This window comes from Artibeus jamaicensis, unplaced genomic scaffold, assembly GCF_021234435.1.
Source record: "Artibeus jamaicensis isolate MK-2021 breed Jamaican fruit bat unplaced genomic scaffold, CSHL_Jam_final scaffold_369, whole genome shotgun sequence".
Taxonomy (NCBI): domain Eukaryota; kingdom Metazoa; phylum Chordata; class Mammalia; order Chiroptera; family Phyllostomidae; genus Artibeus; species Artibeus jamaicensis.
In genome coordinates, this window is record NW_026522042.1 from 24,694,140 (window position 1) to 24,721,449 (window position 27,310).

Here is a 27,310-nt window from a genome sequence, read left to right on the forward strand (position 1 = left end):
TTCTCACTTAGACCCCAGCCTCCTCGTGCACCTCATCCTCTAACACTCTTCTCCTGCTCCCTCTTTCCCCAGGTCAGGGCCTTCCAAGGCTCAAGGCACTGCTGTTCCTTCTGCCTGAACAGCAGACACCTACTCACCAGAATGACCTTCCCAGGTCCCCCGCTGTGCCCCTTTATCCATGCTCAGACTTACATTTCTTCCCAGGACTTGTCTACTTTGCGCTATGTGTGAATTTATTGTCTGTCTCTGCACCAGAATGTAAGCTTAATAAGAGCAAGGCTTTGTGGTCTTCATTGTTGTATCCTTGGCACCTAGAATGCTGCTTGGCACATTAATAACAATTGAGTGAATAAAGAATGGATGAATGAATGAGGTGGTCCTATCAAGGGTATCCAACCTTTTGGCGTCTCTGGGACACACTAGAACAAGAAGAGTTGTCTTGGGCCACACATTAATACACAAACACTAATGAAAACTGATGAGCAAAAAAAGGTTTTAAGTAAATTACAATTTTGTGTGGGCTGCATTCATAGCCATCCTGGGCCGCATGCAGCTCACGGGCTGTAGGTTGGACACCCTGTGCATGAAAGCACTGAGCATAGTAGGGCATATGATATGTAATTGGTAAATGCTACCTGCTGCTGTGCTTGTTATTTTTACTGTTAATTATTGTTTGTCTAGGTGCTTTACGCACCCTGCCTCTCCTCCTGGCCCTTCAACATTTAGACCGCCCATGGCACGCCCAAACCTCCCCACTGGAACCTAAGAACAGTAAGAAGAAAGAAATGGAGGTTGCCAAGGCCAGAGGAATGTCATTGGCTGAATCTCTTTTGTTGTCTCAGGTTTTGCTTCTGCCAGATACACACACAGGGAGGACGGCTGGACTAAATTGTTGTCTAGTATAGCCAGCGAATGCCTTGGACGTTTTTCCCAGTTCCAATAATGTGTTCTTTCCTTTGTATATACCAGCCAAAATTTAAATTTTTTTTGGACTTTTAATGACTGAAGCAAAAAAGATCTAAAACTGCAGCTTCTGGAAAAACCATCTGTCCTTGATGGTCTTATACCTCTCTTTGAACTTGACCTCCCATCCGGCCCTGTGTTTCAGAGCAGGGTCTCTGAGGACATCTTTATTGATGACAGATTTGTCCAAGGGGATATCCACAGAGTACCTGTGGGCATAAAGTGATTGTCATTACAAACTTTCACAAAAGACTTGATCTTTGTCTTCTTGGCAATTTCCTTCTTGCCCATGGCAGCTGTCACTTTGCAGGGTTAATAGTCAATTCCAGCTGTGGGAGCATGGCTGTGGGGGCGATCTGACATGCCACCCTCGATGCTCTTCACAATGACTGCTTTGTGCCTGGAGTAGCACCTGGCCAGGACCAGCACGACCTTCCCAGGTGTCCTACACTTGTCCGTTGCGACATCAGCCACGGGGCCCAGAGCAGAGAGGAAGACCCACACTTCCGCCAGCCTTTCACCCCAGCCTTACACATTTCTGCCTCCAAATTAGACCTCCCACACTGGCTTTCAGAGTAGCCAAAAGGAACATCTGGGGTTCAGAAAACACAGTCACTTTTACCTTTGATGACTATTATTAATTGGTATTGGAAACTGTTATCCAATGACCTATCTCAAACTTAATTTGTTGTTGATCTACACATCTTTTGAGCTTTGGGTCGCATGTTCTGCATGGACACGTCAGGGAAAGGCGAGCACGTGCCTATGGTAAACAGGCCTCAAAACCACCAAGCAGGGTTCTTGGGAAACGAGGATAAAACGCTTTTCTTTACTGCCGGGATGCGGCCTCCCTCAAGCAGCAACTCTTCCCTGGTAGGCAGCCAAGCCAACCCAAGATAAGGCCTGTCAGGGACACCTGTTCCGTGCAGACATCCTGGCGACTGGAGCTGATGGAGTTAGTTAGTGTCAGGCTCAGGTCAAACACCACCTGGGGACCAGCACCAGCAGAGAATTGGAAAATTACTAACTCAAAGGCTCAGACGACTGGGTCTTGGTCCAGAGCTACCTGAGCCCCCGTCTACCCTAAGGGCAAAACATTCTTTTGGAGAAAAACTGGCAGCTTTCTTAGACAGAAGGAGACAAAATCACTGACTCAGGAAAACCAGACCCTCTCTGGAGGGGCGAAGCCTTTTAAGACATGACTGGAACATTTCTTGAGTAAAGTAGTTCACCAAAAAACAAATTTAGAGGTTCACCTCCAACCAAAACAAGTTTCTCTGTGCTCAGCTCCAGCACTGCCTCCACCCCAGGTCAGGCCACTCAGCTTCTCCTGAAGGTCCAGTCTTTACTTTGGCCACAGGGACCACACCCTGGTGTGTCCCAATTCCTGACCTGCCACAGACCCCAGGCCTGCCTGCAAGGATGCCCTACCTCGGTCCAGTGGGGCTCCCTTTCTAAGCAATCCCTAGCTCAGTCCACCTCTGGCAGTGAGTCCAGCTCAAACTCAGCACGGATGTGGTCAAACAAGAAGAAGCTTAAGAGAAGAAACTGGGAGAGCTGGCTTTGGAATCCGAGAGACCAAAAATTCTATGTCCGCACATTTTAGCTGTGCAGACAAGCAGGCCTGCCTGGGAACTACTATGGGTGCTTTTTTGCATTCATGTTTCCTGGCAACAGGTAGTGGATCCAAGGACTCAAACCGTACCAGGCCAGCCACCTGTCAACCAAGCTTAAATGAATGAGGAGGCCTAGGGTCCTTGGATGCACAAATTGGAAACACAACTAGGCAATACCCAGAGTGTTCCAAAAGAGAAAGAAAACTGGGAGTTTTTATAGTAGAAAGTACATTCTTGAGAAGAATCAGTCCTTCATTCTTAGCCTCTGGAGGGTCCCTGGTTCTAGTCCCTTCCTGAGGGAAACTGCTATTGGCTTGGGTTCTGTGGGACATAACTGTGTATTCATAATAAGTCCCTCTTTTCAACTTAGGCTAGTTTAAGCTGACTTCTCTTATATTCAAAGAGGAATTCAACTAATATACCGTCTCATAAATTAATTGTGAGAAATGTGTGGTTTATGCATGTGGTTTCTTGATGTGTATCTAAGAAATTATTCCCTAATCCAAGGCCACAAAGACTTTTCTCCTACATTTTTTCCTTTGCAGAAGTACTGTCATTGCATTAAATGCACAATCTACTTTTAGTTATTTTGTATACACAGCATGAAATATGGTTCAAGGGTTACTATTTTGCAGATGGGTGTCCAGTTGTCCCAGCACCACTGGCTTAAAATATTATTCCTTCTCCATTTCATTACCCTGGCATTTTTGTGGAAAATCAATTGGCCATGTATGTGAGGGCCTGTTTCCAACTCTTCCTGCTCTCCCATTGATTCGTATGTCTATTTCACCAGCACTGCACTGTGGTGAGCAAGTCCTGAAATCAGGAGTCTGAGTGCTCCAGATCTGCTCTTCTTTTCCAAATTCATTTTGGCCATCCTCAGTCCCATCCTTTTCCTTTTCCAAAGGATTTTGAGTGAGATTATGTTTAATCGGTAGGCCAATGTGGTTAGAATTCATATCTTAATAATGGTGATGTTTCTGATGCATTAACATATTACACATCTCCATTTATTTAGGTCTTCTTTGAATTCTTATCATTTGTAGTTTTCAACATACAAGCTTCTGCACACTTTGTGAGGTCTATTCCTAAGTATTTCATGTATTTTAATACTATCGTAAATAACAAGTATTTTTAATTTCAATTTCCAATTTTTCATTACTATGATATATAAATACAATTGATTATTTTATATTGAATTTGCATCTATCCTGTGACCTTGCTAAGCTTACATATTAGTTCATAGTTTTCTTACAGAATCTCTGGGATTTTCTATGTAAATTATTGTGTCATCTGTGAATCACAAATTTTTTTCCAATGGTGTATAATTTTTATTTCTTTTACTTACCTGATTGCATTGGGTAGGACCTCTAGTAAGGTGCTAAGTAGGAGTAGTGAGAGAACATATTTTTTAAGCCCAACCTTAGTGGGGTTATGTTTGTTTTATCCCATAGTATATACCCAGCACATTGCAGCAAGCTTAGCACACCATAAGCACACAAAAGAGATTGCTGAATGACCTAAAACAATGTTACCTCATCAATATGAAGATTAAAGAGACACAGGTTTCATTAACACCTTGCTTAATCAACTATTGAGTCACAAGTAAAATCACATCATAAGTAGCAGAATATCATTTTGAAATCAGCAACATTTCCAAGTTTTAAAAAATGCTCTGGTGGAGATATAGCAACTTAAGGATAAGCTATATGTTATCATGAAGATGACAATATACTACATATTTGTCTGATAAATTAATACTTAGTATAGTCTAATGAGTAACACTGAAAAGAAAAAATATTCCACTAAATACAGCAACGATGAAAAGAACCACTCTTTGTTTATTTCTTCTCTGAGATATTAAGTCTGAGAAGCTAGGAATCTGATGTCTCCAGACATCATCCAATGTCATCCGATGTTATTAGAATGTTAAGGACATCTAGTCAGTGTTAACTGTACAATAAAAAGGATAATACACTTGTCAATTTAGATATTAAATGTTGCAAAAGGTCTGGAAAATTCAATTCAAAAACATATTATTGAGTGCCTATTATTGTTCTAGAAGTGGGAAGTGAGAATTGGGGATACAATATAAATATAAAATAATCAATTATATTTACATAGAGTAGCAATAAAAAATTGGAAATTGAAATTAAAAAACCCTGTTACTTACAATAGAATTAAAATCCATGAAATACTTAGGAATAGATTTCACAAAATGTGCACAACCTCAGGCAGTGTAACATTTTGTGCTGGTGTCAGATGCATACACTAGAAATAGAGGCTGATGAACTCATTCTGATCGCCAACATAAACATGGAAAAGAAATGATCACAGTGAGCGGGAGTGACACAGGAATTATTTAAGAAAGGCATGATATTTTAAAAGAGCTTTAAAAAGTAAGTCGACCAAAAAAATAAATAAAAATAAGATAAAAAGTATGTAGACCTTGGGTAGATAACATGAATAAAAATTTAAGCTTTTCAAATATTTTTAATTAGAGACATTTTATGTTATTTTGGTCATTTAAATAAAACAAGTAAAAGCAGAAGTTGAAGAGAGGAAAAAAAGGAACAAAAAGTAGCTACATTTTCATTTTAACGTACTCCATTTTATTCGACTCATCAAGATTGCCACCGTGCGTTGGAAGGGCCAGGATAGATTGCACACACACTTACATTCTGTGTTCACCATAAGGAGCCAAATATAAGTCAGCAAATTATCAAATGCTTACCTGTGAAAAGCACATTACTTCCAGAACTCTGAGAGTCAGGGGCGGTGGGGGCAGGGGCGGTAGTGTTTTTGAGTGGCATGAGTGGGGTCTATCCCATAACTTTTGGGATAACTTTTTAGGCCACTAAAAAGGTAGAATAACTTTTTAGGCCATAACTTTTTAGGTCACTTATCATAGGTAGGAGTGAGTTAATAAGTGTCAGGACACTATGCCATGTGCTTGCATAACTGCCCAGGCAAGAGACTCCCCAAATATTTTATTTTCTAGCAATTACCAAAAAGTCAAAACTTATGAAAGTGGTTAATATATATATATATATATATATATATACACACACACACATATTTATACACCTGTGCTCTGATAGAAGCTGCCTCAAATCCTTTTCCCAGATTAAAAGAGAAATAAACAAGAAAAAAAGACAAGCATGACATTTATGTCTGTTGTCTAAAACTGTTTTCTTTTCATTTAACTTTATGCTTTCAACATGTAAAACATGAATGTTTCCGAAGCCAGAATTAGAGAGCAAGTTACATTCAGAGAAGTTCTTCCATCTCTATTTCATGGTGTTCTCTTTCTTCCCCCGCTGAATTTAAATAATTTCTGTACTATACTTCTGGTGTGTCTTTTCACGAATATAAGGCAATACACACATGCATACACAACCATATTCATATTTCTTTCCTGTTTGACCCCCAAACTAGCATACAATTTTACAGTTTGGCACCTGGCTTTTTTCGGTTACCAAAATACTCTGCTGATCGCTCCATGTCAGCATGTAGAGATTTTCCCCCTTTCTTTTTATAACTCAACATTTTAAAGGCATCTGTGTGTTACTTTTAAAATATGATTCAAGTAAAAATAAGTATGTTATTAAAGGAGTCATTAAAAGTGAGGACTATAACTCTTCACAGAATTTACTTAATTCTAGCTTATCTATAGCAAATGTTCAATTTCAGGATAATATACTGTCACGAGCATAGGTTCGTGATAATTTCTTTCCTATAAGTCATCTGGGCAACTGCTCAGCTAGCTGCCTGCTGAGCAGCCTGGCACCAAAGGATAGACAAGAGTCACACACAAGGTACCCTACTCACCCTCTAACAATCCAAGAGGAATATTAACAGACACAGACAGCAATCAATGGGGAATAACAAACCCAAGTCCCAGACTCTCAGTCTACAGGTCTGGCAGACAGCACAGTGGACAAGGGTGTTGCCAGCATCTCACGAGGAAGGATCTCTGGAGCTGGGTGAGCAGCAGGGCAGGCAAAGTCCTCTGTCCAGCAGGGCAGAGCCTCTGGTGGCCAGTGCTAAGGGAGATCAGTGTGGCATGGAGCAATGCCCCGGTGTGTGGAGTTCGGCTGTCTCAGCAGTGGTCTGGAGCCTGCCTCACTTATACCTTGAGAGTGGTATCTCCTCAAGTGTCTCCTCTGACCTAGGTAGCTTCCCACTTGAACCAAAATGTCATGGCTGACGACAGCCATTTTGGTTGACGTGAGTGACTCTACTTTGTTTTACATATTTTATGCTATGTTGATTGGACCAATGCCATTTTATTGTCCCTGCTCTTCACACATACCCATGCCACGCACCTCCTGCCTCCAGTGGTTGGGATGGGCTGAGAGGACAACTGGCTTTGATAATTAGCCCAGAAAAGCTGTAACTTGGCCTTGGGCCGGAATGACACACAGATGGCAAACAGTTGGGGCAAGGAAACAAACTCTGCTCTTCAGAAGCTCTGGGCAGAAATCATGGCTTCATCAAATGGGACCGTATTTATATGAACACAGTGAAATAGGCTATTTTATTTGGTAATTATTTTAGTCTTTTATTTTAATAAAAATTTTATTTTTTTAAGATTTTATTTATTTATCTTTAGATGTGAAGGAGAGAGGGAGAGAAACATCAATGTATGGTTGCCTCTAGTGCTTCCCCTGCTGGGAACTGGCCTGCAAACCAGGCATGTGCCCTGACTGAGAATCGAACCGCGATCCTCTGGTTCACAGGCCTATGCTCAATCCACTGAGCTATAACAGCCAGGGCCTATTTGACTAAAAATTTATTGATGAAGCCTAGTGAATCAGAGGCTTCCCTCACTGCATCCCCAGTGAGCCACATAGTAAAACTGTACCAGGCCCAGATGTAGAACTATAAATCTTGAATTTATATCTATGTTGGGAGGGTTTGCTACTCATTCCAAAACTACACACCAATATCCAGGACTACATCGTTCATCAAAACTATGTGTTAAATGAGTCAGTTATACCAAGTACATGATATAGGATAATTTTGCATGACCAGTGTGGATAACTCTATCAAGTCAGTCTCACTCCTGAGTGGACAAAGCTTGCAGACCGTGTCCACTGCTGTGGTTGGGCTCCCGAGGTTACAGAGTTCTAGAAGTGGGTGATCTTTTTTATTCTAACCGTTAAAGCAGATAAAACTTCAGTATATTCATTTAAGATCAATTCAAGAGAAAAGTAAATCAGACATATATGTAACTTTTGGTTTCTCTTTTTTGTGTTAGTTTCTTCAAAAATTGGCATTAATAATTTAAGGCATCAAAATAATAATATATTGTTGGTCATTTATAAAATTATTTTGGGAAGAGCAACTTTTTCTGGGCTCTGAAGTCAATGCTAATTTGCATTTCTGATGAAGTTTGTAAATATTCTTAAAGGTTTTTTTAGTTTTATATACTTATAAATGTCCATTGAGTTAAATACAGAAAAGTATAAAAGGAAAATAATACTCTGTAGTTATCTCTAACCACTGTTAATAGTTGAGCATGTTTTTCAGTATTTTTCTTATATGTACATATTTCTTTCTTATGCTGTTGAGTATAGCAATCGAATCTAATCTAAAGACTTTGTGAATTGAAGATGAAGCTATACCCTTTGAAAGATAACACCCCTTGAATCTAATTTAAGTGATTTTAGGATAATTTCTTGGGGTTCTAGGTAAGATAGAAAACTTCCTATTCATTATCATCACTCATATTCTGGCATGATCTTTTCAAAAAAACTATTAAGTTAAAAAGAGGGAGAAAGAGAGAGGCCCAAAACCCCTTTGAAATCTGTTATCTGATTTTGGTTCTTTGATAGAAAAAATAATTAAATGTCTCATTCATTCCACTTCCACATTGTCGCCCCTGTGATTGAAATTTGGAGGCCTTTCAAATCTAAAAAGGGCTCTTTGCCATGATTGAAGGTGACACTCTTAAATCACTCATTTAAAAAATACACTTTTAGAATACTCAAACGAGGATGATGATCTTCCATTGATTTACTAGAACTTTCTCACCATGCGTCCTTAAGATCACAGGTGTGTGTTTGCACCAGTCAGCAGCAGCAATGTCCTGTCCTCCTCCAGGGACCAAGCAAAGCAAACTGGACTTGATGAGGATTGATCCAGGGCCATCAACCCACATTCCAGACAAAGGTCAGTGTAATTCAAAGGCAGTAGGTAAATGGAGCCCACAGAAAACTAGACTAACAGAATGGGTAAGCCATAGGTGATATTTGCTTTAGAAAAGAACTCCTTCCCAGAGAATTCTTTTAAATAACAAGTTCTCTTAGTATATTTAAAATGAGATTTGACTATGTTCAAACGCAGCTTTCAGGAATTGGCTACTGAGGATAGTCCTACACATGAGAACTTCCTGTTTTGCTGGGAAGCCTTTCCGATAATATCGTTTGACACATTTAACACAATAAATAATCACTAAAATTTCATTTTAATTATGGAGGATGTAATTTGAGGTTACATCAGGGCCACGAGATAAATTAGTTTCCTGTTTCTCAAGGCCTTGTTCACACTGTGTGGAATTTAAAAAGGTCTCTTAAAAGGCATAAAATATGGAAAATATGTGATATACTTTCAGATAATTGTGAAATATCTGAAACCAGGTACTTGAGGTCTCAAGCTCACTACTGACACAAGCTTTACAAAGCTAAATGTGAGCTAACAGACTCCTTCCTAGGTGCAAAGTTACTTCATTACTTTTAATAATAAATTATTTAAACCATTATGCTAATTAAACTTGGAAAGATGCTTGTACTGGGCCAGTGCGAAACAATAGGACAGGCTACATACTTTGCCCCGCCCCTTCCTCAAAAATTACCAATTTCAAGAGGGCCCTCTGGACCTTGGTGACGACTGCACAACGGCCCGGCTCTGCACGGGGCCCTTCCCCTCCCCCGTCCCTCTCATTTTAAAAGATTCAATTTTTTGCAGTTTTTGGTCCAAGGTCCAAGGAAACAAAGATTAGCCATTTATGCAAAGCTGTTCTCATTCACCAAGGGCCTTAAACCCTCCGGTCACAGTGTGCTGGGTGCAGAGATGGATGCTGGCGCCGCTGTCATACAGTTTTAGGTGAAATACTCAGCACAGCTCGTATTTACTCTGAAATCACTGGGCCACAGTACTATAGAAGATTTTCCCCTCTTTCCCCTTGTTTATTTAAAAGAAACAGACTTTTGAGTTGTTCTTGTTGTTTGTTTCGTTTTTTACAACAGCGCTGCCTTGAGAAGAATCTCGCCTGACCCTTAGCAAAGTGCTTGAGGCAGGTCTGAGAGACTGCTGGGACCAGTCCCTGCGGCCCACTGCGCATTTTGCTCCGGGACGCGGGTCTGGTCACCCCTGGATGTGCTCCTTCCGCGGCGACCTTCTCTCGGTCTCTATCGCACGCCCAAAGCCGCACCTCCGTCTCTTCCCTGTACCTAGATGCCCAGGTGGGCCCGAATCGGACCTCAGCCCCTGCCCAGAGCAGCCTTCCCCGCCCTTCCCTACCCTAGCCCACTCCGTCCCGGCCACAGCGCGCCCGTATCGCTCTCCGCGACTGCCAGTCTTTCACACTCTCTGGCCCCTCCTGGGACGGCGCGGGGACTGGCCGGACTGCAGAGCCCCGCCGCCCTCGGGGCCTCCGGACCCCTGAGTGCTCCCGCCCCTCAAGCTAGCCCCGCCGCGCCCTAAGGCTCCGGGCCGCACGCCACCGTCTCTGGGCCAGCGGGCACCGCGACCAGTCCCACCCCGCGCGCCCCGGGAGCCGCGGAGGCGGCGGCGCTGGAAGGCAGCCCGAGAGGCGGTGGCCCCCGCGGCCTGTGGGTGCGCAGCGCCCCCAGCGGCCGCGCCGAGCGCTGGCGGCCGCGGAGGGAAGGAAGGAGCCGCCCGCCCCCCACCCGGCCTCCTCCCCTGCCCATCGCCCTCCCGCCTCGGGGCTGCAGGCGGCGGTGTCCGCGCCTCCCCGCCCGCCCCGATTTCCTCCGCGCAGTGGCGGCGGTGGTGGCGGCGGCGGCGCCTCGTGCGTGCGGTTATTTATTTATTTCCGGGCTCCAGAGCGCTTATAATGGAGCCGCTGTCAACAGAACCTTCTGCTGCCGCCACCGCCGCCGCCGCCACCGTCCCTCCTCTTTTTTTTCCCGGCAGATCTTTGTTGTGTGGGAGGGCAGCAGGGATGGACTTGAGCTTGCGGATCTCCTGCTAGAGCCGCGGCACTTGGAGAGGACGCTGCCGCCGCCGCCGCCGCCGCCTCGAGGCCCCGCCGGCCTGCGTCCGCCCGCGCCCCTGCCCGCTCGGCCCGCTCGCCCCGCGCCTCCCCGCAGAGTCCCCTCGCGGCGGCAGATGTGTGTGGGGTCAGCCCACGGTGGGGACTATGGTGAAATTCCCGGCGCTCACGCACTACTGGCCCCTGATCCGGTTCCTGGTGCCCCTGGGCATCACCAACATAGCCATCGACTTCGGGGAGCAGGTAAGCCCCGCCGCGCCCCGCGCCCCGCTCACTGCCTCTCTCGGCCGCAGACGCCCCAGCGCGGTGGGATGGGGGCAGAAGGGAGTCACCTGCTCCGAGTTCCTCTTTATCCTGTAACATTTGGTTGGGTTTGCAGCCTGTCGAAGATGACTTTTCCAGCACTCTATTTCCTCCCTCCCCCGCCAGTTATTCAGCAGAGTTTTCCAGTTCTCTCTCTCTCTCTCTCTCTGGAAAATGTTAAAACACTGGGGGATTTGGCGCTTCACCTATAGAAGCGTTTTTTAGTGCACAGCAGGAATATTATGTAATTTGAGGTTATGTAAAGCTCAGGACTTAAAGTGTAGTTTCTGATAGTTCAGGTGCTGGTTTTTGGGGTTTTTTTTTTTTCCGGGGTTGATGATGATGATGATGGTAATGGTGATGATGAGGAGATTTTTTTATTAAAATGTGTCCCAGTTGATTTCCCAGGTACTTCTAGTTTGTTTTCAGCCCAGGTATGGATTAGGTGTCCCCAGTGTGTCCTGATAAGCGACCATTGACCATCTCCGGTTTGGGATTTTGGGGTTGTTTTCTCTTAGACCCCCTACAAAGGGGAGTACATTTTTGTTTGTTGCCTTCTCGTCCCCGTTTCTTTTTATGTTTTTCCCCACTGGTCTCCATGTGGCGTCATCGCAAAACTGGCGCTGCAGACTCCCCAGCACAGGGTATTGGTGCTCTGCACTTAGCCTGTGGGGACCGTTTTTTATCAGGACCCCCAGCGGGAACAGTTGCATTTTAAGGCCAGGAAGAGGGATGGGCAGGTAGCTTGCCACCTTGATGCACAGTTATTGGAACTGGCCCGCGTGTGTAACACGGGTGTGTAATGAGCAACACTCCTAGTATTGTAGCACCTTATTTATGTCCTTTTTCTTTAAGTCAAGAGACTTAAAAGGATGTCTCTAATTTAAAAAGTGCACCTATTTTGATGCACTTTTAGCCTTAAAAAATGAACAGTTTTTCAGAAGGCCATTGGTTCGACACCACCTTTTGGTGAATATCTGCTTGGATTTGTCTCTGTTTGCTCAGAACTTCTGATTGATTGCAACTCTATAAGCTCCCTGATACTTAATGACATTGTAAACTACATAGTAAGCTATGTTTACTTCGAGTTTTATTGCAGATAAACATCCACAGTGTAGCACCATCTTCTAGAGACCTTTGTCTAGAAGCCATCTAATTTCCTTGAACTGTTTTATCTTTCCTGTAGCCACTGTAACCTGCCAGTACCTACCTATCTATTCCCCAGGGCTTGTCTGCTGCTCCACCTCCTTCCTGCCCACCTTCCATCTTTTGTAATTAACTGGTAATTTGGGCATTTCCTACAATCCGTGGAAAGGTTTCATAGACCTGAATTCACTACTTCACACATTAAATGAGTCAAGTGTTGTATGTTCACCTGCACCTTTTAACTCTGTTAAGACTTATCTTCTTGGAGCTGCTCCAGAGGTTGTCAGCTCAGCCTGCACACCTGATCGCTCTCCCTGCACTGTAGTACGTGTGTGTGTGTGTGTATGTGAAAGAGAGAGAGAGAATTATGTAGGGATAACTGGAGGAAACAAGAGTATTCTTTGTCATAATTAAATGACCTGAAGCATATCATAGTATTGTCTCACATTTGCCTTGATTTACTACAAGGCTGGTGTAACTAAGGATTTGATTTTAGTGTAAGGGAAAGGATTTTCTGAGCTTCAGAAGGGTGGCTAGATGTAAGAGACAACTATATAGATCATCTATCCTAGTGGGTCTATTAATTCAAACTCATCTTTACGACATTGCTAACCTCATTACCATAGCTGACATAAGCAAAGTACTAGAACAGTTATCTTTTTGCACATAAGCAAGTTTTATCAATAACTGTTTTTGAGGTCCTTATTTCTTGAATGCCAGTTTATTTTTAGGTTAAAGGCACCAGGAGGTAGAGATATTTTATCAGAGTGGGGGAGGGGAGAAATGGGGGGGTTGTTTGTTTCTCAAAACCTTGCTTTGCCTTCTAGCATCAAAGGATAATGGTTTTGCACAATGTACAGGGTGAGAAGAATGGAACTTGTGAACTAAGGCATGACCTGGCCATATGTGGGTAATGCATATAAGAACATTTTACCCCAACTGCTTCAAAGCACAAGAAAGATGAAGAGAAATGAACCTATTTGCAAAAGTAGGTCTATGTTAGACTTTTGAAAATATGCAGCTCTTGATATGAATTTTATCAAGTTCTGGACAGATGGACACATACAGAGCTCTGTCATTCTTTCGGAGTGAGCATGTGTATGACACCTTGCCCTGAATGAGCAATGATTCCATATTTCCATAATCGACTAACTCTAAAGTAGGGACACGACAGGGGAGTGTAAAGGTCAAAACAACCCCTGGTCCTCATGCTTTTGAGAGAATTAAGAAATGCAAGACTAAAAAATGAAATGTCTCATTATCTTTTAAGTCTCTGACTTATCCAGAACAAAAGGATAGTAAAATGATTTTAAATGAGTCTTAGAAGAGAGGTTTTTTTATAATTATAAACATCTCAGTTTGTGTTTTCTGTTCAAAATGTAGACAGAACTTTTAAAATGGAAATGATCCAGCTATATAAAAGATTCCACTGAAATTTGAATAAGCGGCACATATGTGATTGCATATAGGAATTAGACATTAATTATCTCAGCTATTAATGCATGTGGGGGAGGGGCTATGAGGAAACCCATCACAATCCATGCAGACCCTCCTGATATTCTCCATGAACATTGTCTGCTGTATGTAGATTTCCCTATAATTTCATAGCTCTGTCAGTGGCAAACCCAACTATTATGGAGTATTTATTCTACAAGACTAGCAAAACCTAGCATCACATTTTTCAGTTTTGATGTTAGCAATCATTTAAGGTGGGGGTAGGGTTGAATTCTACACTAAAAAAAAAAGATACATGGACTACAATAGCCTGCTTTGTAATATTAAACACAGAATAGAATGAGCATGTATTCATTATTACAAAACCTAAAATAACATTTGTAGAACCCTGTAGGTGTGTAGTATACTTTGTGATAGTTGCATTATATCTAGAATTATTTTGTCTATTTTTACAGATTGATAATCAAAAGTATGAATTACTTTCATACTTTGAGCACTTCATATGTGCTTATAACATCTCAATACGAGTCATATATGAGAAAAGGATGAGTGGCCCAGGCATGTTAAGTGACTTGTCCAAGATCATACAGCAGTGCCAGGCAGGGCCAGGGGCCGTGCCCGTGTCTGGCTGGGCCTTGGCTGTTCTGCTCCCTGCCTCCTGCAGTCACGCTCACTCACTGAGGTCTGCCCGGGAGTTGTTGGAAATGTATCCTTTGAGCTTTTTCAGATTCCTAGCCTGGGCTTAAACTTAATCTTAGCTATCATAGTTTAAATTGTAAAGACTCAACAGGTGCAGGGCAATCATAACAAGGGCCCCCAGGAAAGACAGAGTGTGACTAAGAGGTTCACGTAGAAAGAGCCAGATCATCCAGGTAATTAATTAATTCAACATTATATCTTATTTTGATAAGGTTGACAGCACCTTTGGTCAAGAGGAGGAGAAAAGATAAGAAACAACAGATACTTTACAATACAATTGTTTAGAAACCACTTAGTCATACAGACTGCTGAGAAAAGGAGGATGCTGATACATTTCCTACCATGTATTTCTTCAAAAGGATTTGCAAATGTGCCTTTGGTTTTACCACGTTCAAAGGACTGTTATTTCTGCTTAAAACTGAAGTTGGTACAGAGCCCCTGACTACCTTAAGAGCCAAGTTCACCAAATTATGTAGAATAAAGCAGTGAACTTTTTAAAGGTACTAAATGACACTTAAAAATTTAATTTTAAGGATAACCATGCTATAACTTTGAAAGATAAAGGAAAGCTGAAACTGTTCTCATTTGAGAAGAAACATGTTCTGTCTAGTGCCAGGTAATCTGGTCTTGCATGCACAGATGGTGTCTTTAGGGACTTCAGATTGTCCTGTATGACCCCCTGAATTTGGTTGGGTGCAATATGGCAATTCAGTGACCCTCAATGTTTACCTGTGAATGAAGAGTTTTGTGTATGGGTCGTTACAATTACAGCAGTAAGACCTATAATAGGAATGTCAAACTGTTTTCCTAGCTTCCTTTCTAACTTAGGAAATCGACTGTTAGCCTTCTACAGTAGAAGAAAGAGGGTCTCAAATTATTAATATCACAACATGGAAGAAAAAAGGGAGGCCCAGGAAAAATAACTTCATAAATGCTCTTCCTATCTACTAAATAGAGAAACGCCCCGCCCTCCACAGAAGTTCTCCATTAGATTGGGAGGTACAGGAATGAAAAGGGGTGAATGTGTGGCTCTGGCCACTATTGTGAAAGGACTTTTCATCCAAGGTCGCCAAGTCACAGAGGAGACAGAGCTTGCCTTAAGTAATAATAAAAGTATCCATTGTGTTTTACTTTCCAAAGACGTAAATGTAAACCCCAAGCTGAGTTTTTAAATAACTGTGAGGGGGAGACATTTTCTCTTTCAATCCATTCTGTACTAATGGATTAAATGTCAAAATAATGCCTTTTTCTAATTAAACAAGTAATATATGTTAACTGTTTAAAATTAGGTTAAGTATAAAAAATAGAGGGGAAAATACCAGTAATTCTCTTCTGAAGGGAAAAAAACCTCTTTTACCATTTTTATTTCCTCCCAATTTTTTAAGCATTTAAAAGTGTTTTAAGTATGATTTTAAATAGCATATTATTTGATTATACGGGCATACTGTAATTTCCTTTGCTGTATATTCCTCTATTATTTAAATGTTGAGATTTTTTTTGGTTTTGTTTGCTTGCTTATTTCTCAATACAAAATTTCAGTGACCGTCTTTTTGTAAGAACTAGATAATGCGTGACCTCTGGCTACCTTGGGCTTTCTGCCCGCCATGTCTTGGTGCCTATTTCAGTTTCTCATTCATACATAGAAAATGAGGTCACTCTCTGCTGGCAGTCCATATGCAGTTAAGGACATGGTGACCTCCGTAGTCCAGTTTGGTACTGACTTCTCTACTGCGTTTCCCAGTTCTCTTCAGAGGAACGTCTGTCTCTAAAGGATCGCTCTTGCGCTGTGCTTGGGCCAGCCGCTTGTTCCTAGAGCCATGACAGTGTAATCTCGTGGTTAGTTTGCTCATTTCTTTATTGAGGTGGTTTGATGACCAGCCTAACTACCACTTTGTCAGAGCACTTCTTTCCAGGTCCTTCAAAGATATTCAGATGTGTCATACATGAAGGCAATATCTATATCTCTTTCTAGTAATACATCCAATTCTTTAAAAGCAGTTTTTAGAGTGTAATAGTGTAATATCATTTGTGCCGCTGTCATCCTTTGTAGATGTGACAAACTCCGTTTCCTGTGAGTGGTAAGTGGTTCGGTCTCCACGCCGTTTTGCTCTCCGTTGTTGGCTTGAGGCAGTGGGGTGGGGTAGGCTGGGGAGCTGGGGGCAGACAGCAGGCCGTGGACGGGAAGTCATTCTTTTAATGGTCTGTGCGTGTTGAAATAAATAAACCTCATTAAACTGCTGGTATAACATGCCAAAGTGACTCAGATGTCTTCATTTAAAAAAATTAATCTGATAGTTTTTTTAAACATCTGTGACTCTTTTAGTTGCTGTGGAGATGAGTTAGAAATACAGAAAACCGTTTTACACAGCATTATCTGTGTATGAGCCACCTATGTGATAACTGAAACTTCTTCAAAATGAAAGTTACTTGTTTTTCTTTTCCTTTTTTAGTATAAAAATGATTACTGCTGAAAATCTATATTGTCCATTTCTCTACGTTATTAAATAAACATAATATGCAAAATGTAACATTTCTGGTGGCTCATGTGTGTCCATGCTTGTGCTGGGCAATCACGGATGCCCACTGGCAGGTGATATTCGAAATACTTAACAAGGAGTTTGGTGCCAGCCAATGAAATAAAAATAATAAGTCACAAAAATAGCTAATGCGTGTTGAAAATTTGCTTTAAAATTTCCTGCTTCACATTTGCTCTGGGAAACTAAAGTTCATTAGAATTTCATGAAGCAGGAAGAGCAGATAATTTTTGGAGGCCTCCTTCTGGAAAAAGCCTACCTGCTTGGGACACTTGCTTTCCCACCCTGCGCTGCCTTTGATCCTGTTCCCGAGAGATTCTACAGTGAGTGTCAGTGATGGGGCCTTAGCACAAGGGAAGCGTTTCCACCTTTGACACGGCCCCTGCCCTCAAATTGCTTGGGTCTCGGTGAAGAAAACATACGTGAAATACTTTTGCGATCAGCATCACAGAGCAAAACGTCTAATTGCACGGCGCAGTTATGATAACATATGGCCAGGTGCTGGTAATTGCAGTAGCGCAGCGAGAGCGTAGTCAAGACAAGCTGTTCGCACGAGACAGTTCTCGCCGGGAGTTGGAGGCCCCTGCTGCCTTCCCTCTAAATGGTCTTGTCCTCCGAGTGGGCAGCGCCCGTCTGAGGAGGTGAAGAGACAAGAGAGGTGAATTAACAAACTTCCTATCCAGCCGTACAAACCCAGATCTTCTTTTTTGTTTTTGTTTTTGCTGTTTCCGTGATTTTGAAATCATGTAGCTGTTCTTCCAACAACCAAATGCCCCTCGCGGTGCTGAGAACAAATGAGTAGGACATGACGGAGACAGCAGCTATCTCTGTCAACTAGAGGACCTTTGCATCACCACTTTCTGGTTGTGCTATGTGGCTGCTGCTTCAGGCCGAAAATGCTTTCATGGTCCATCCTGGGGAGGGAATAACTGGGTTATTCGTCAGGGCAAACAGGGTATTTATTATCCTATGTAAAGAGTTATTTTAAAAAGCAGCCCGTACATCTGGTTCAGGAAATTCCACGGGGTCCCAGGGACAGGCGGACCAACCGCTTTTCCTTGGGGGAGTGCGTGTCGGTTTGTGAGCCCGTGGATCCTGGTTTTTCAATGTTTTTATGGTATTTTCATGTGACTAGATTGGCGAGGCTTTCAATGACTCTGCCATCATTGGAACTGTTAGAGGGTAGCCTTTCTGGAAAGATGGGTTTTACCGGTATCATTCAACAGTCCTCTTATTAACACGGGTCCACATCTGTCCCCAACCCCCAGGCTGCAGCAGGGGCTGTGCGTGTGGCTCCTAATCCTGCAGCGTAAGGAGGTGAGGGGCAGCCCCACGCACCCCAGGCCCGTGTTCCCCAGTGCTCTTCCCGTGCCCAGCAGTTTCTGCGGTTTGCCCGTCGTCCATCCGCCGTCATCCCACCTGCGCAGAACCAGGCTGGCATTGGTGGCCCTGCCTCAAGGCTGGGACGAAGTAAAAGCCAAAGTGGGAATCCCTGGATACAAATGTGCAAAAACAACTAGAAAGGTGATGCTGGGACTCCTCGGGACAGTGAGTTGTAATTAAATGTCTGTAAAGCCAAATGTCCACTCATAGGTTAACGAGACACTTTCTGGAGAGCAAGATGCGTCGAGAAGAGGCAGAAGTTGGCCTTGTGGATGTAATCTCCCTAGCACATGAGAGGTCGAGGCGGCGTATTTTGTGAGAGACCCAGGAGGCCTAGCTTGGGTGGGGCGGCTTTCAGGTTCAGCAGTCCCATTTCAGTATTTACGCCCTGAGAGCTAGTCACCACGGCTTACTGTCTTCACTAAACAATAATGAGCCCACGTCACTAAGCTCGTCAGAATCCTGCTCAGTTTTTTTTTAAAAAATATAACACTAACTCTAGGGAAGTGTTTGAGTTCCTGACTGTCATTTCTGTTTTGCCATTTGGTGTAGGTGGGGCTGTTTTGTGTTTAAAACTGCACGTTAGACCCTTGAGAAGTTGTGTGCTCTTGAATATGCCGCTCCATAACAACCCAGAGGTCTCTTGGCCACCGGGCCGTGCATTTCAGTAAAGGGACATAGTAGTATGGAGAACCTAAAATAGATTACAGAAGAAAAAACTCCTCGGATGGTCTGAATGCTTTAGATGGTGGGACAGGGAATGCACAGGGAATTCGCTGTGACCCTCAAGCCTCCCCAAAACTGTGGCCTGAACTTGACATTTTAGAAAGATGAACTGCGAAGGAGAGAATAACAAATAACCACGTAAGTAGGAAAGGGGTAACTCACCTCTCCGGGAGTCCGGCCAAGTCCAGTGCCGCAGCATCCAGCCTGAGTCCAAGTGTCTCCTCTCAGCTCCAGACCCCACATTCAGACGAGGTTCCCTCGCCTTCTCCGAGACCTTGTTTTCCCTTCGGGATGGTTATAGTCCTTACCCCACCCTGTTCATTCAGGGGCCGTGTTGCCTCACCTGGAGCCTGCCGTGCAATCAGGGTGTACCTGCTTTCCACTCCCACACAGAGCCACACACATTCAGGTGTTTCGTCACCTGGCCTCACACCTGTTGGGCTGTTTACCAAACTTGGGCAGGTTCCAAGAATTGTCTGCAGTTGGTCCACAGTGTGATTCCCAGACATCCCCCAGAAAAACCAGTGTTTCCACAGGCAGGAGAAAGGCACTTGCACTTGGTTCTGCGGTTAGTAGAGACCCACAGAGGACCCTAAAGCTGATGGTGGCAGCGAGCATTTGTAGCTACCCTGCAGAACCACTTTTGTCTTTCTAAAATTCTTATTTACTCCGATTTCCTTTACGCTTAACGTGCCTTCCTTCAGGGAGGGGGCTGGGGAGACTGTTTTTCTTTCCTCTTTAAAAATCAGAGTGGAATTTACAAACAGTGAAATGTATAGATCTAACGTGGGCGGGTCCAGGGGTTTATGCCTGCTTGTATCTAACCCACACCCCAGTCAAGGTATGGAACATTCCCACAGCCCAGAAGGTTCCGTGGTGCCCCTCCCCCAGAGGCAGCCACTATTCCGAGCGCTGTGATGAGCCTTTTGAATTGCTCATGCGAAGTGAAGTGCGTGCATTTGGTCCCGATAACGGAGTCCGGGACCACTCGCCGTTACGGCCCTGGGCAGTGTTCTTCCTCCTTCCTGGTGTACAAGACACAGGAAAACCTCGGCATTGTGAGGTTTAGTGGATCTGAGGCGGGTGGAGAGTTTGACTTTCTGCGAAAAATAATTTTTTTCCCTTAATTGTACTATTTGGTGTTTTTAATTCTTCCACTGACATACATCCTTCAATTATGTGAACTACTGATCATTTTGAAGTTCAGACATGCTTCAAAATTAAAGTCTGCGTGGAAAGCTAACATCATGAAATGAAATGGGATATATACCTACAATAGACATTTATCCCCCAAAAGGAATGAAACTGTGATGTGCACCACAGCATAGACAAACCTTAAAACATTGTGCTGAGTGAGGTAAGGCAGACACAAAAGGACAATATTGTGTGCTTCCACTTATATGAGGTTCCTAGAACAGTCAAATTCACAGGGACAGAAAGCGGAATAGTAGTTACTGAGGTTTAGGGGGAGGGAACAATGGGGAGTTATGGTTTAGTGGATACAGAGTTTCCATTTGGGATGACAGAGTTCTGATGATCGTGGTGATGGTTGTACAATACCGTAAATGTACTTAATTCCACCGAACTAGACACGTGAAATGGTTAAAAATGGTAAATCTTAATTTATGTATACTTTATCCAAATTTAAAATTTTTAAAAATTAACTCATGTGCTACTGGGAAAGCCTGTGGCTTTTGAAGAGGATCTCTTTTTAAAAAACATTTATTAATTTTATTCTAGTTATAGATATAATTTGTTTTCATTGTAAAAAGAAGGAAAATAAATGAAAGTCTTTAAAGAAAATAAGAATGGTGTGCAAACCCACCGCCGAAAGATAAGTCTGTATCTTATTTTAGTGCGTGTCTTCTCATCTGTTTCCTGTGCACATATGTTGAAAGAAAATTGTAACCTTTTTTCATTTGATGTCATAGGCAGTTTCGCTTGACTTTAAGTGTTCATCCAAAATGCGATGATTAATGGCTTCCTTGCCTTCTCTCACATGGACCTTAATTTACTTAGCTGATTTCTGTCGTTGGTGCTCAGGGTTTTTTGTTTGTTTGTTTCATTCTGTTCTAAGTCATGCTCTGGAATATCTTTGTACAGAGGTCGTTGTACACACCTGAGTACTTCATTGGACCCACTTCCGGCCGGGTGCAGCGTTCCCAGGTCTCTGGCCCGGGGCAGCGCACTTCCGTGGAGACTGTCGCAGTGCACCCCGCCAGAGCTGGGTTTGGAAGGGTCCACACCCCTGGCCCACAGCGGGCGTTCCCTCCTCTGCTGCTGGTCAGCTGTCTGGTGACATCTGCCACTGGGAATCTGCATTCTAGTTCTTCCTGGGCCACCATGGTGCTGAACTCCTTCAAATGTTTTCTTTTACTACAAGCATTTTTTTTAATGCTGAGAGATCAATTTATTTTTTTAATGATGTAATGCTTTAAAAATAGTTTTTCAGGACTTTCATTCTTTTCAATATGTTTCAGCATGTTTTGGACCGCATAAATACATACTCTAAGCATGTATTTATAAACGGGGGAGGAAAAGGATTGTGTTGGTTTTATCCTTGCAGGTTCCAAGGCAGAGAAAATGCTATGTGTGTGTGTGTGTGTGTGTGTGTGTGTGTGTGTGTTAAGAGTTCAGTGATGTTCAAGAAGTTTCCTTTTCACAACTTCCTGATGAACACATGGGAGAGGAGAGGAGAAATATTTCCTGACCTTCCTGGGCTCTGGGGCCTGCTCTCGGCATGTGGCTGAACTGTGGGGTGTCACCTTCCCCACTTTAAAGGTGAATTGCAGGGCTGTGCCAAGGCCTCTCTGGAGCAGCCACCGGCTGATGGCGCATGCTTAGAGTCTCATAGGAGATTTGATGTTGCCTGCATTCTTGGGACATGCAGAGCTAGTGACATTTAGGGAAATGGGAGACAAAATGTCCTCTTTTCTACCACCCCGACCGTGGTTTCCTCCATTTAACCTGGTTTCCCTGCTATTTACAGGTCGCCTTAGAGGAAGGGGCAGGAGCGAAGGGAGAGGAGAACAGGCCCTGTGCATTCCGAGGGGCGCTGAGCTCCCTGGCTTCTCCTCTGCCCTTCCCTGCAGTGGTGCCAGCTGACCACGGCGTGGCTGAGAGAAAGGACGCCCAACTCCTGATGGTCAGAACCCCTGGGTTTGACCCAAGGCCCTATGACCTTGAGCAAAGAACTTGACCTCTGACTCAGCTTTTCCAGTTATCAAATGGGGATAAAGGGCTTACTTACCTTCTTTTGGAGGTTTAGACCCAACAGACTGCACACAGCGTGCTCTGAAAAGTGCGAAGTGCTACACGCGTGTAAGGTAATATTGCATTAGACTTTGAGCCTGGTATGCTGCTGCCATGCCTGATTATTTTTACACGTTCTTGACTAGCTGACTTCTCTTTGTATTGATTCAGTGACTCGCCTTCAGGAATTTCCCAAAAGGGAGCCAGCTGGGTGCAGGGGCACACGGGGGAACCGGTGCTGGGGACACTGGGGTTTCATAGCACGAGTGTCAGAAGTGCTGCTGCAGCTATTTTTTTTGTTCATTTTGTTGTCATTTTTACTCATCGTGGAAAAGACATTTAAGGCTGGATTTGTCCGGTAATTTTTTTTAATGAAGTTACTTGGAGTTAGGTAGCTTGTGCTTTTTGAAACAATGAGTTCAATATTCTTTAATTGTAGACTTGTTTGGCACAGGTTTGGAGGAGGGTGACTACATAACCACTGACCCCTTCTCTAATGTGGACATGCAAACGGGACCACACCTCACAAACCTTCCCCGGTGCTAATGTAGTGATCTGGAACTTCTTGACTATTAAAGAAGGAGGAATCTCAAACATAGAGGGCAGGCGTGTCTTCATGAATGAGTTTGTTCCGCAGTGTTTCTTGGACACCTACTATGTCCTAGGGACTGTGCTAGTCGCTGAAGACAGAGGCGGAAAGAGACCGATGCAGTCCTGGCCTGCACAGATTTATCCAGAAGGGCAAGCGGCCAGGACGGCACCTACCAATGAGTGCGATCAAGTCTGAGATAGGGGAAGAACAGGGTGTTAAGAGGATTTATCTCAACAGAGTGTTTAAGGTTCCTCTTATAATCCTAAGGGTCCAAGAAGCTTTCTGTGTAAGTAAGACTTGAGATCCAAAGAGGATGATGTGTCCCTATCCTGAAAGCAAGAGAGTTTCAGGTGAGGAAAGACAGCAACTTAGTATGATGGGAGTAGCGAGCAAGAGCAGGAGGGAGCCGGGGCGGTGGGATGATAGAGTGAGCAGCACGGGACCAGGCAGGGCCCAGTCAGGGGAAGCAGCTGGGCCTCAGCCCTGAGAGCCCCGGTGAGCTCGGAAGTGCTCTTACAGGGGCTGCGGCCTGATTTCCATATTTGGAGGATTATTTTGGATTCAGTGTGGCTGATGAATTAGGGGGAGGTGTCAGAGGCAGGGGAACCAGTTGAGAGGTTCTTGTGGTAACTACCAGAGAGATGGAAGTGGCCTAGATTCTAGGTTAGGCTTGGGGGCAGGGAGGAAGGGGGAAAGGAAGAAAACTGTCTAGAATGAAAGAATTTTGGCCACTGATGGATGGTGCGGGAGGGGATGGGCAGATGATGGCCCTGCCCAGCTTTAAAAGACCCAGTTTGTAGTAAAGAAAATGGGTTCCATTTCATTCATGTTATTTTGTTAATACGCTTAGTGAAATGTTTTAAATTGCTTGTCTGAGAGAGAATACAAATTTATGCATAATGGTGGGAGCTACAATAAATACTTAGCATCTGGATAACTCCCTCCCTGGGCAACACCATTACATTCTCTGAAAAAGGAAGATTTTTTTTACCTAAATGCAAATGCTATGAATATTCATTTTTTTATTTCAAAATGTAAAAAATGCTTTATTATAATGTAGTCTGTCATTTGCCTTAATGAAATAGTGAGTGATATGGAAAATTCAAAAATATTTATGAGTATCTGGCATTGGAATACATTATAGGACTTGAGGGGGAGCCCTAATTTATCTCCACCTCATCCTGCTCAGCTAAGGATGTTGGAGTTGGACCAGGTGCCTGGCTGCAGCGGGGCGATGCCATCTGGCATTGCGTGGATGAGCTCCCGAGGTTTCTCTGTCTGCGTTCAGTGTTTACTGCGTAAGCACCAGGGAGTAGGCTAACCTCAGGAAGGCTCCTTTAATGGCTTTATGTTTGTTTGCTTGCCTGGTTGGTTGGTTAGTATCTACGGTCTGGTCATAATTCATAAAATTATTGAGAATACATTTTCCTATAGGAAAAACACATAGAGTACATTTCCATAGAATACATTTTCCTGTCGAAATTACAAATCATGGTTAGGTGTCCAGGTCACTCCACCAAAGTTATGTAGCCCTAATGTTATGAAAATAGTACAAATCCGCAATGAGGAGAAGTAGGAATTCACACTGTTAGACTGGTAGTAGCTGGCAAGGCCGAATGTTGAGGTACATGATGTGTCTTTGGTAACTTGAAGAACGGCCGGTTTAATAACAATGGAAGGAGGGCCATGGCAGTTGCGAGGGGAGGAGGCTGGTGCCACGGGCGTTAGAGATTGGGTTAATTTAAAATCAAAGCCTCTTTCTGGACCCATGTGACTCACCAGCCCTGATCAGGGTAATTTGAAAAGGCATAAATGGAAGTCCCACACATTCCTGGGGGATAACTTGAGGAGGCTTGGAAGAGAGGAGGATGGATGGGAAACGGGTCCCCCAGGATGTAATTAATGGGTGAGACTGGGGTGAATTCTCCTGAGTGGACTGTGCAAGAGCAATAGACAGAGGAGCGTGAGGCTGGAAGTCCCTGCAGGCAGTTTTGAACACCTGCTTCCCGCTGGCGTCCTGGGCCCCGGACAGCAGGGGGGGGGGGCAGGGAGGAGGAAGGTGTGTGCATTCATTGGGTGTGAAGCCGTTGCCGCATTCTGCAGCGTGCTGGGGTGAGCTGTCTGCTGGGCAACATGGAAGGCAGTTTTCAATGTTTCACGTGGAAAAGAGCTGACTTCCCTATGTTTAGAGACATGCTTGTTCTACTTGTCATAATCATTAGCTACCTGGACTTTAAAATGCACGTTCCTAGCCCTGTAATTTATTGTTACCCAGCCGTGGCTTGCACGCCCAGTTAATTTCAAAGGGCCCTTCCATTTCTATACCATGTTTCCTTTCCTCTAATTAGTCCTTAAGTGGCATTCAAATTCTATTTTTAAATGTATCTTTGCTATGTTTTCTAGTGAGAGTGAAATTTAAAAGCATCTACCTGTAGCTGCTGATTTAGGCTTACCTGTGCCTCCATTGCATGGAAATCTCTTGGGAAAATAGTGCAACAAAAAGCAGTTTTTAATAGTAAGAAACCCATAGCTACTGGAAGAGCAGCATTTTCTGTAACTGGACCACATCCGTATTGGAAAAGAGATACCGGTTCCTCTAATTATTTGTATTACATTCAAACACTCACGTGTGCCTGCATTTACATAGTCTTTGTTTGAGAATCAACCGGTATAACAAATGCCTTAGCTGGAAGGTATGAAAAACAAACGTTTAACCCCTTTTTAGTCATGTGGAGCACTTTACAGCTTCACAGTGCATTCTCATCACGTGTCACAGTGGTTCCACAATCCACGGGCAGGTAGGGTAACCCTGCCTGGAAGGAGGGTGAGGCCAGCACCAGCCTCGTCTGGCCCCAGCCGCCCTCATTCCCCGCTTCCTCTCAGAAAGCACCATCTTCCTCTCACACCCTGGATGGTGCTTCTTAGCAGGATGCAGAGGTCCTCTCAGAATGCAGAGGAGCATGGAGTCCAATCTTGGAGTCACAGAAAACTGACCCTGAGCGCAGAGAGGCAGCAAGGCTCAGGGCTGCTGGGACTCAGCCCATGATCTATGTTTGGGTCAAAGGACCACAGCCCGTGGACAGACGACCACCCCGCCATCTGGATGCTTCGGTGCCCTGAGCCTCCTCCGTTGCCCTACATGAGGGCCTGCGCTGCCATGATGGGGAAGATGCGTGCATCTTTCATCACTGGGGTCACGTCTTTCATGCACTGAGGTGCATCTTTCATCACTGGGGTCACAGCACAGGCCTGGCAGGGTTCAATGTCTCTTGCAGGTTCTGCCTCATGTACCTTACACATTCTGACCTTATGCACATGGCTCTGTGACTCCTTAAACATTCATGACACAGGACCGTGCCTGAGCAAAAGCACTGGGCCTCAAGCACCCCGCCACTCCCTGCCCCCTCAGCGCTGCCGGGCATGCCCCAGGCGCCTTCTCCTTGTCCGTGGCTGCAGGGCATTACTTTATTTTTAAGTTAAATTTATTGGGGCAACACTGGTTAGTAATGTTATGGAATTTTCAGAGGCACCAGATTTTAATTCGACATCTGAGTACTCTATTATGCGCTCACCACTCGAAGTCTCATTTCCTTGTGTTGCCATGTATTTGAGCCCCTGAACCTACTTTGCCCTTCCTGAGTATTACTTTCTTAAAATCTAATCATCAGGTGAAAAAAAAATACTCAGTGCAGGCTCTCTGGGCTTTAATTGGCTGAACCTCCTGGCCGACATTATAGTTTTCTTTGCTTTTCAGCACCTTTTCATAAATCAGGTGTCTTTTTTATTTTTTTAAGATTTCTTTTTCCTTCCAAGCATTCATTAGTTTCAGATGAAGTTGCCTCAGTGTCTGTGGTGACCAGTTCCTCACCTTTGCATAGCAGCCAGTTCCGGAAGAGGCAAAGAGGCTCAGACTCATTCCGGCCCCTGGGAGGCGCCCCCCACCCGGTGCCTCCTCCTGTCTCCACGGCCCATCCACCCTGGGGGGTTACACATCCGTCTCCCCCATCTCCAGGGTCCATCCACTCCCTGGGTTACACATCCGTCTCCCCCATCTCCAGGGTCCATCCACTCCCAGGGTTACACATCCGTCTCCCCCATCTCCAGGGTCCATCCACTCCCAGGGTTACACATCTGTCTCCCCATTCATCATGAACCCCCCTGGGGAAAGAGGGTGTGTGTCCTCCTGTGCCTGCCTACTGGTCCCTTTCCAACAGCAATCAGCCCAGAGGAGGAACTTCAGAAGGTGCTGGAATAAAGTAAGTGGGTGAAGTGAATGAATGCCTGAGTATAGAAGTGACATAACCCATGCAGCTTGCTCAAGGTTGGTGCAGACGTCTCCATCTTCTGTCAGCTGAAGCACATCTGTGCCTCTAAATCAGGGTGTCCAACCTTTCGGCAT

The 27,310-nt window shown here is 44.2% G+C and overlaps 1 protein-coding gene and 1 pseudogene across 3 annotated transcripts in view; one reads left to right on the forward strand and one right to left on the reverse strand.

The window, feature by feature from the left end:
* Nucleotides 1-1,018: 1,018 nt before the first annotated feature.
* Nucleotides 1,019-3,348, reverse strand: LOC119056196 (60S ribosomal protein L27-like; annotated as a pseudogene).
* Nucleotides 3,349-10,542: 7,194 nt separating this feature from the next.
* Nucleotides 10,543-27,310, forward strand: part of ANKH (ANKH inorganic pyrophosphate transport regulator) — a 122,658-nt gene continuing 105,890 nt past the window's right edge. The window contains exon 1 of one of the 3 annotated variants that reach the window (XM_037154560.2): nt 10,543-11,064. In XM_037154560.2, the coding sequence (XP_037010455.1) occupies nt 10,969-11,064 (96 nt within the window). In that variant the 5' untranslated portion in view covers nt 10,543-10,968. The remainder of the gene's footprint in view (nt 11,065-27,310) is intronic. The other 2 variants (XM_037154562.2, XM_037154561.2) reach the window with 2 other exon arrangements.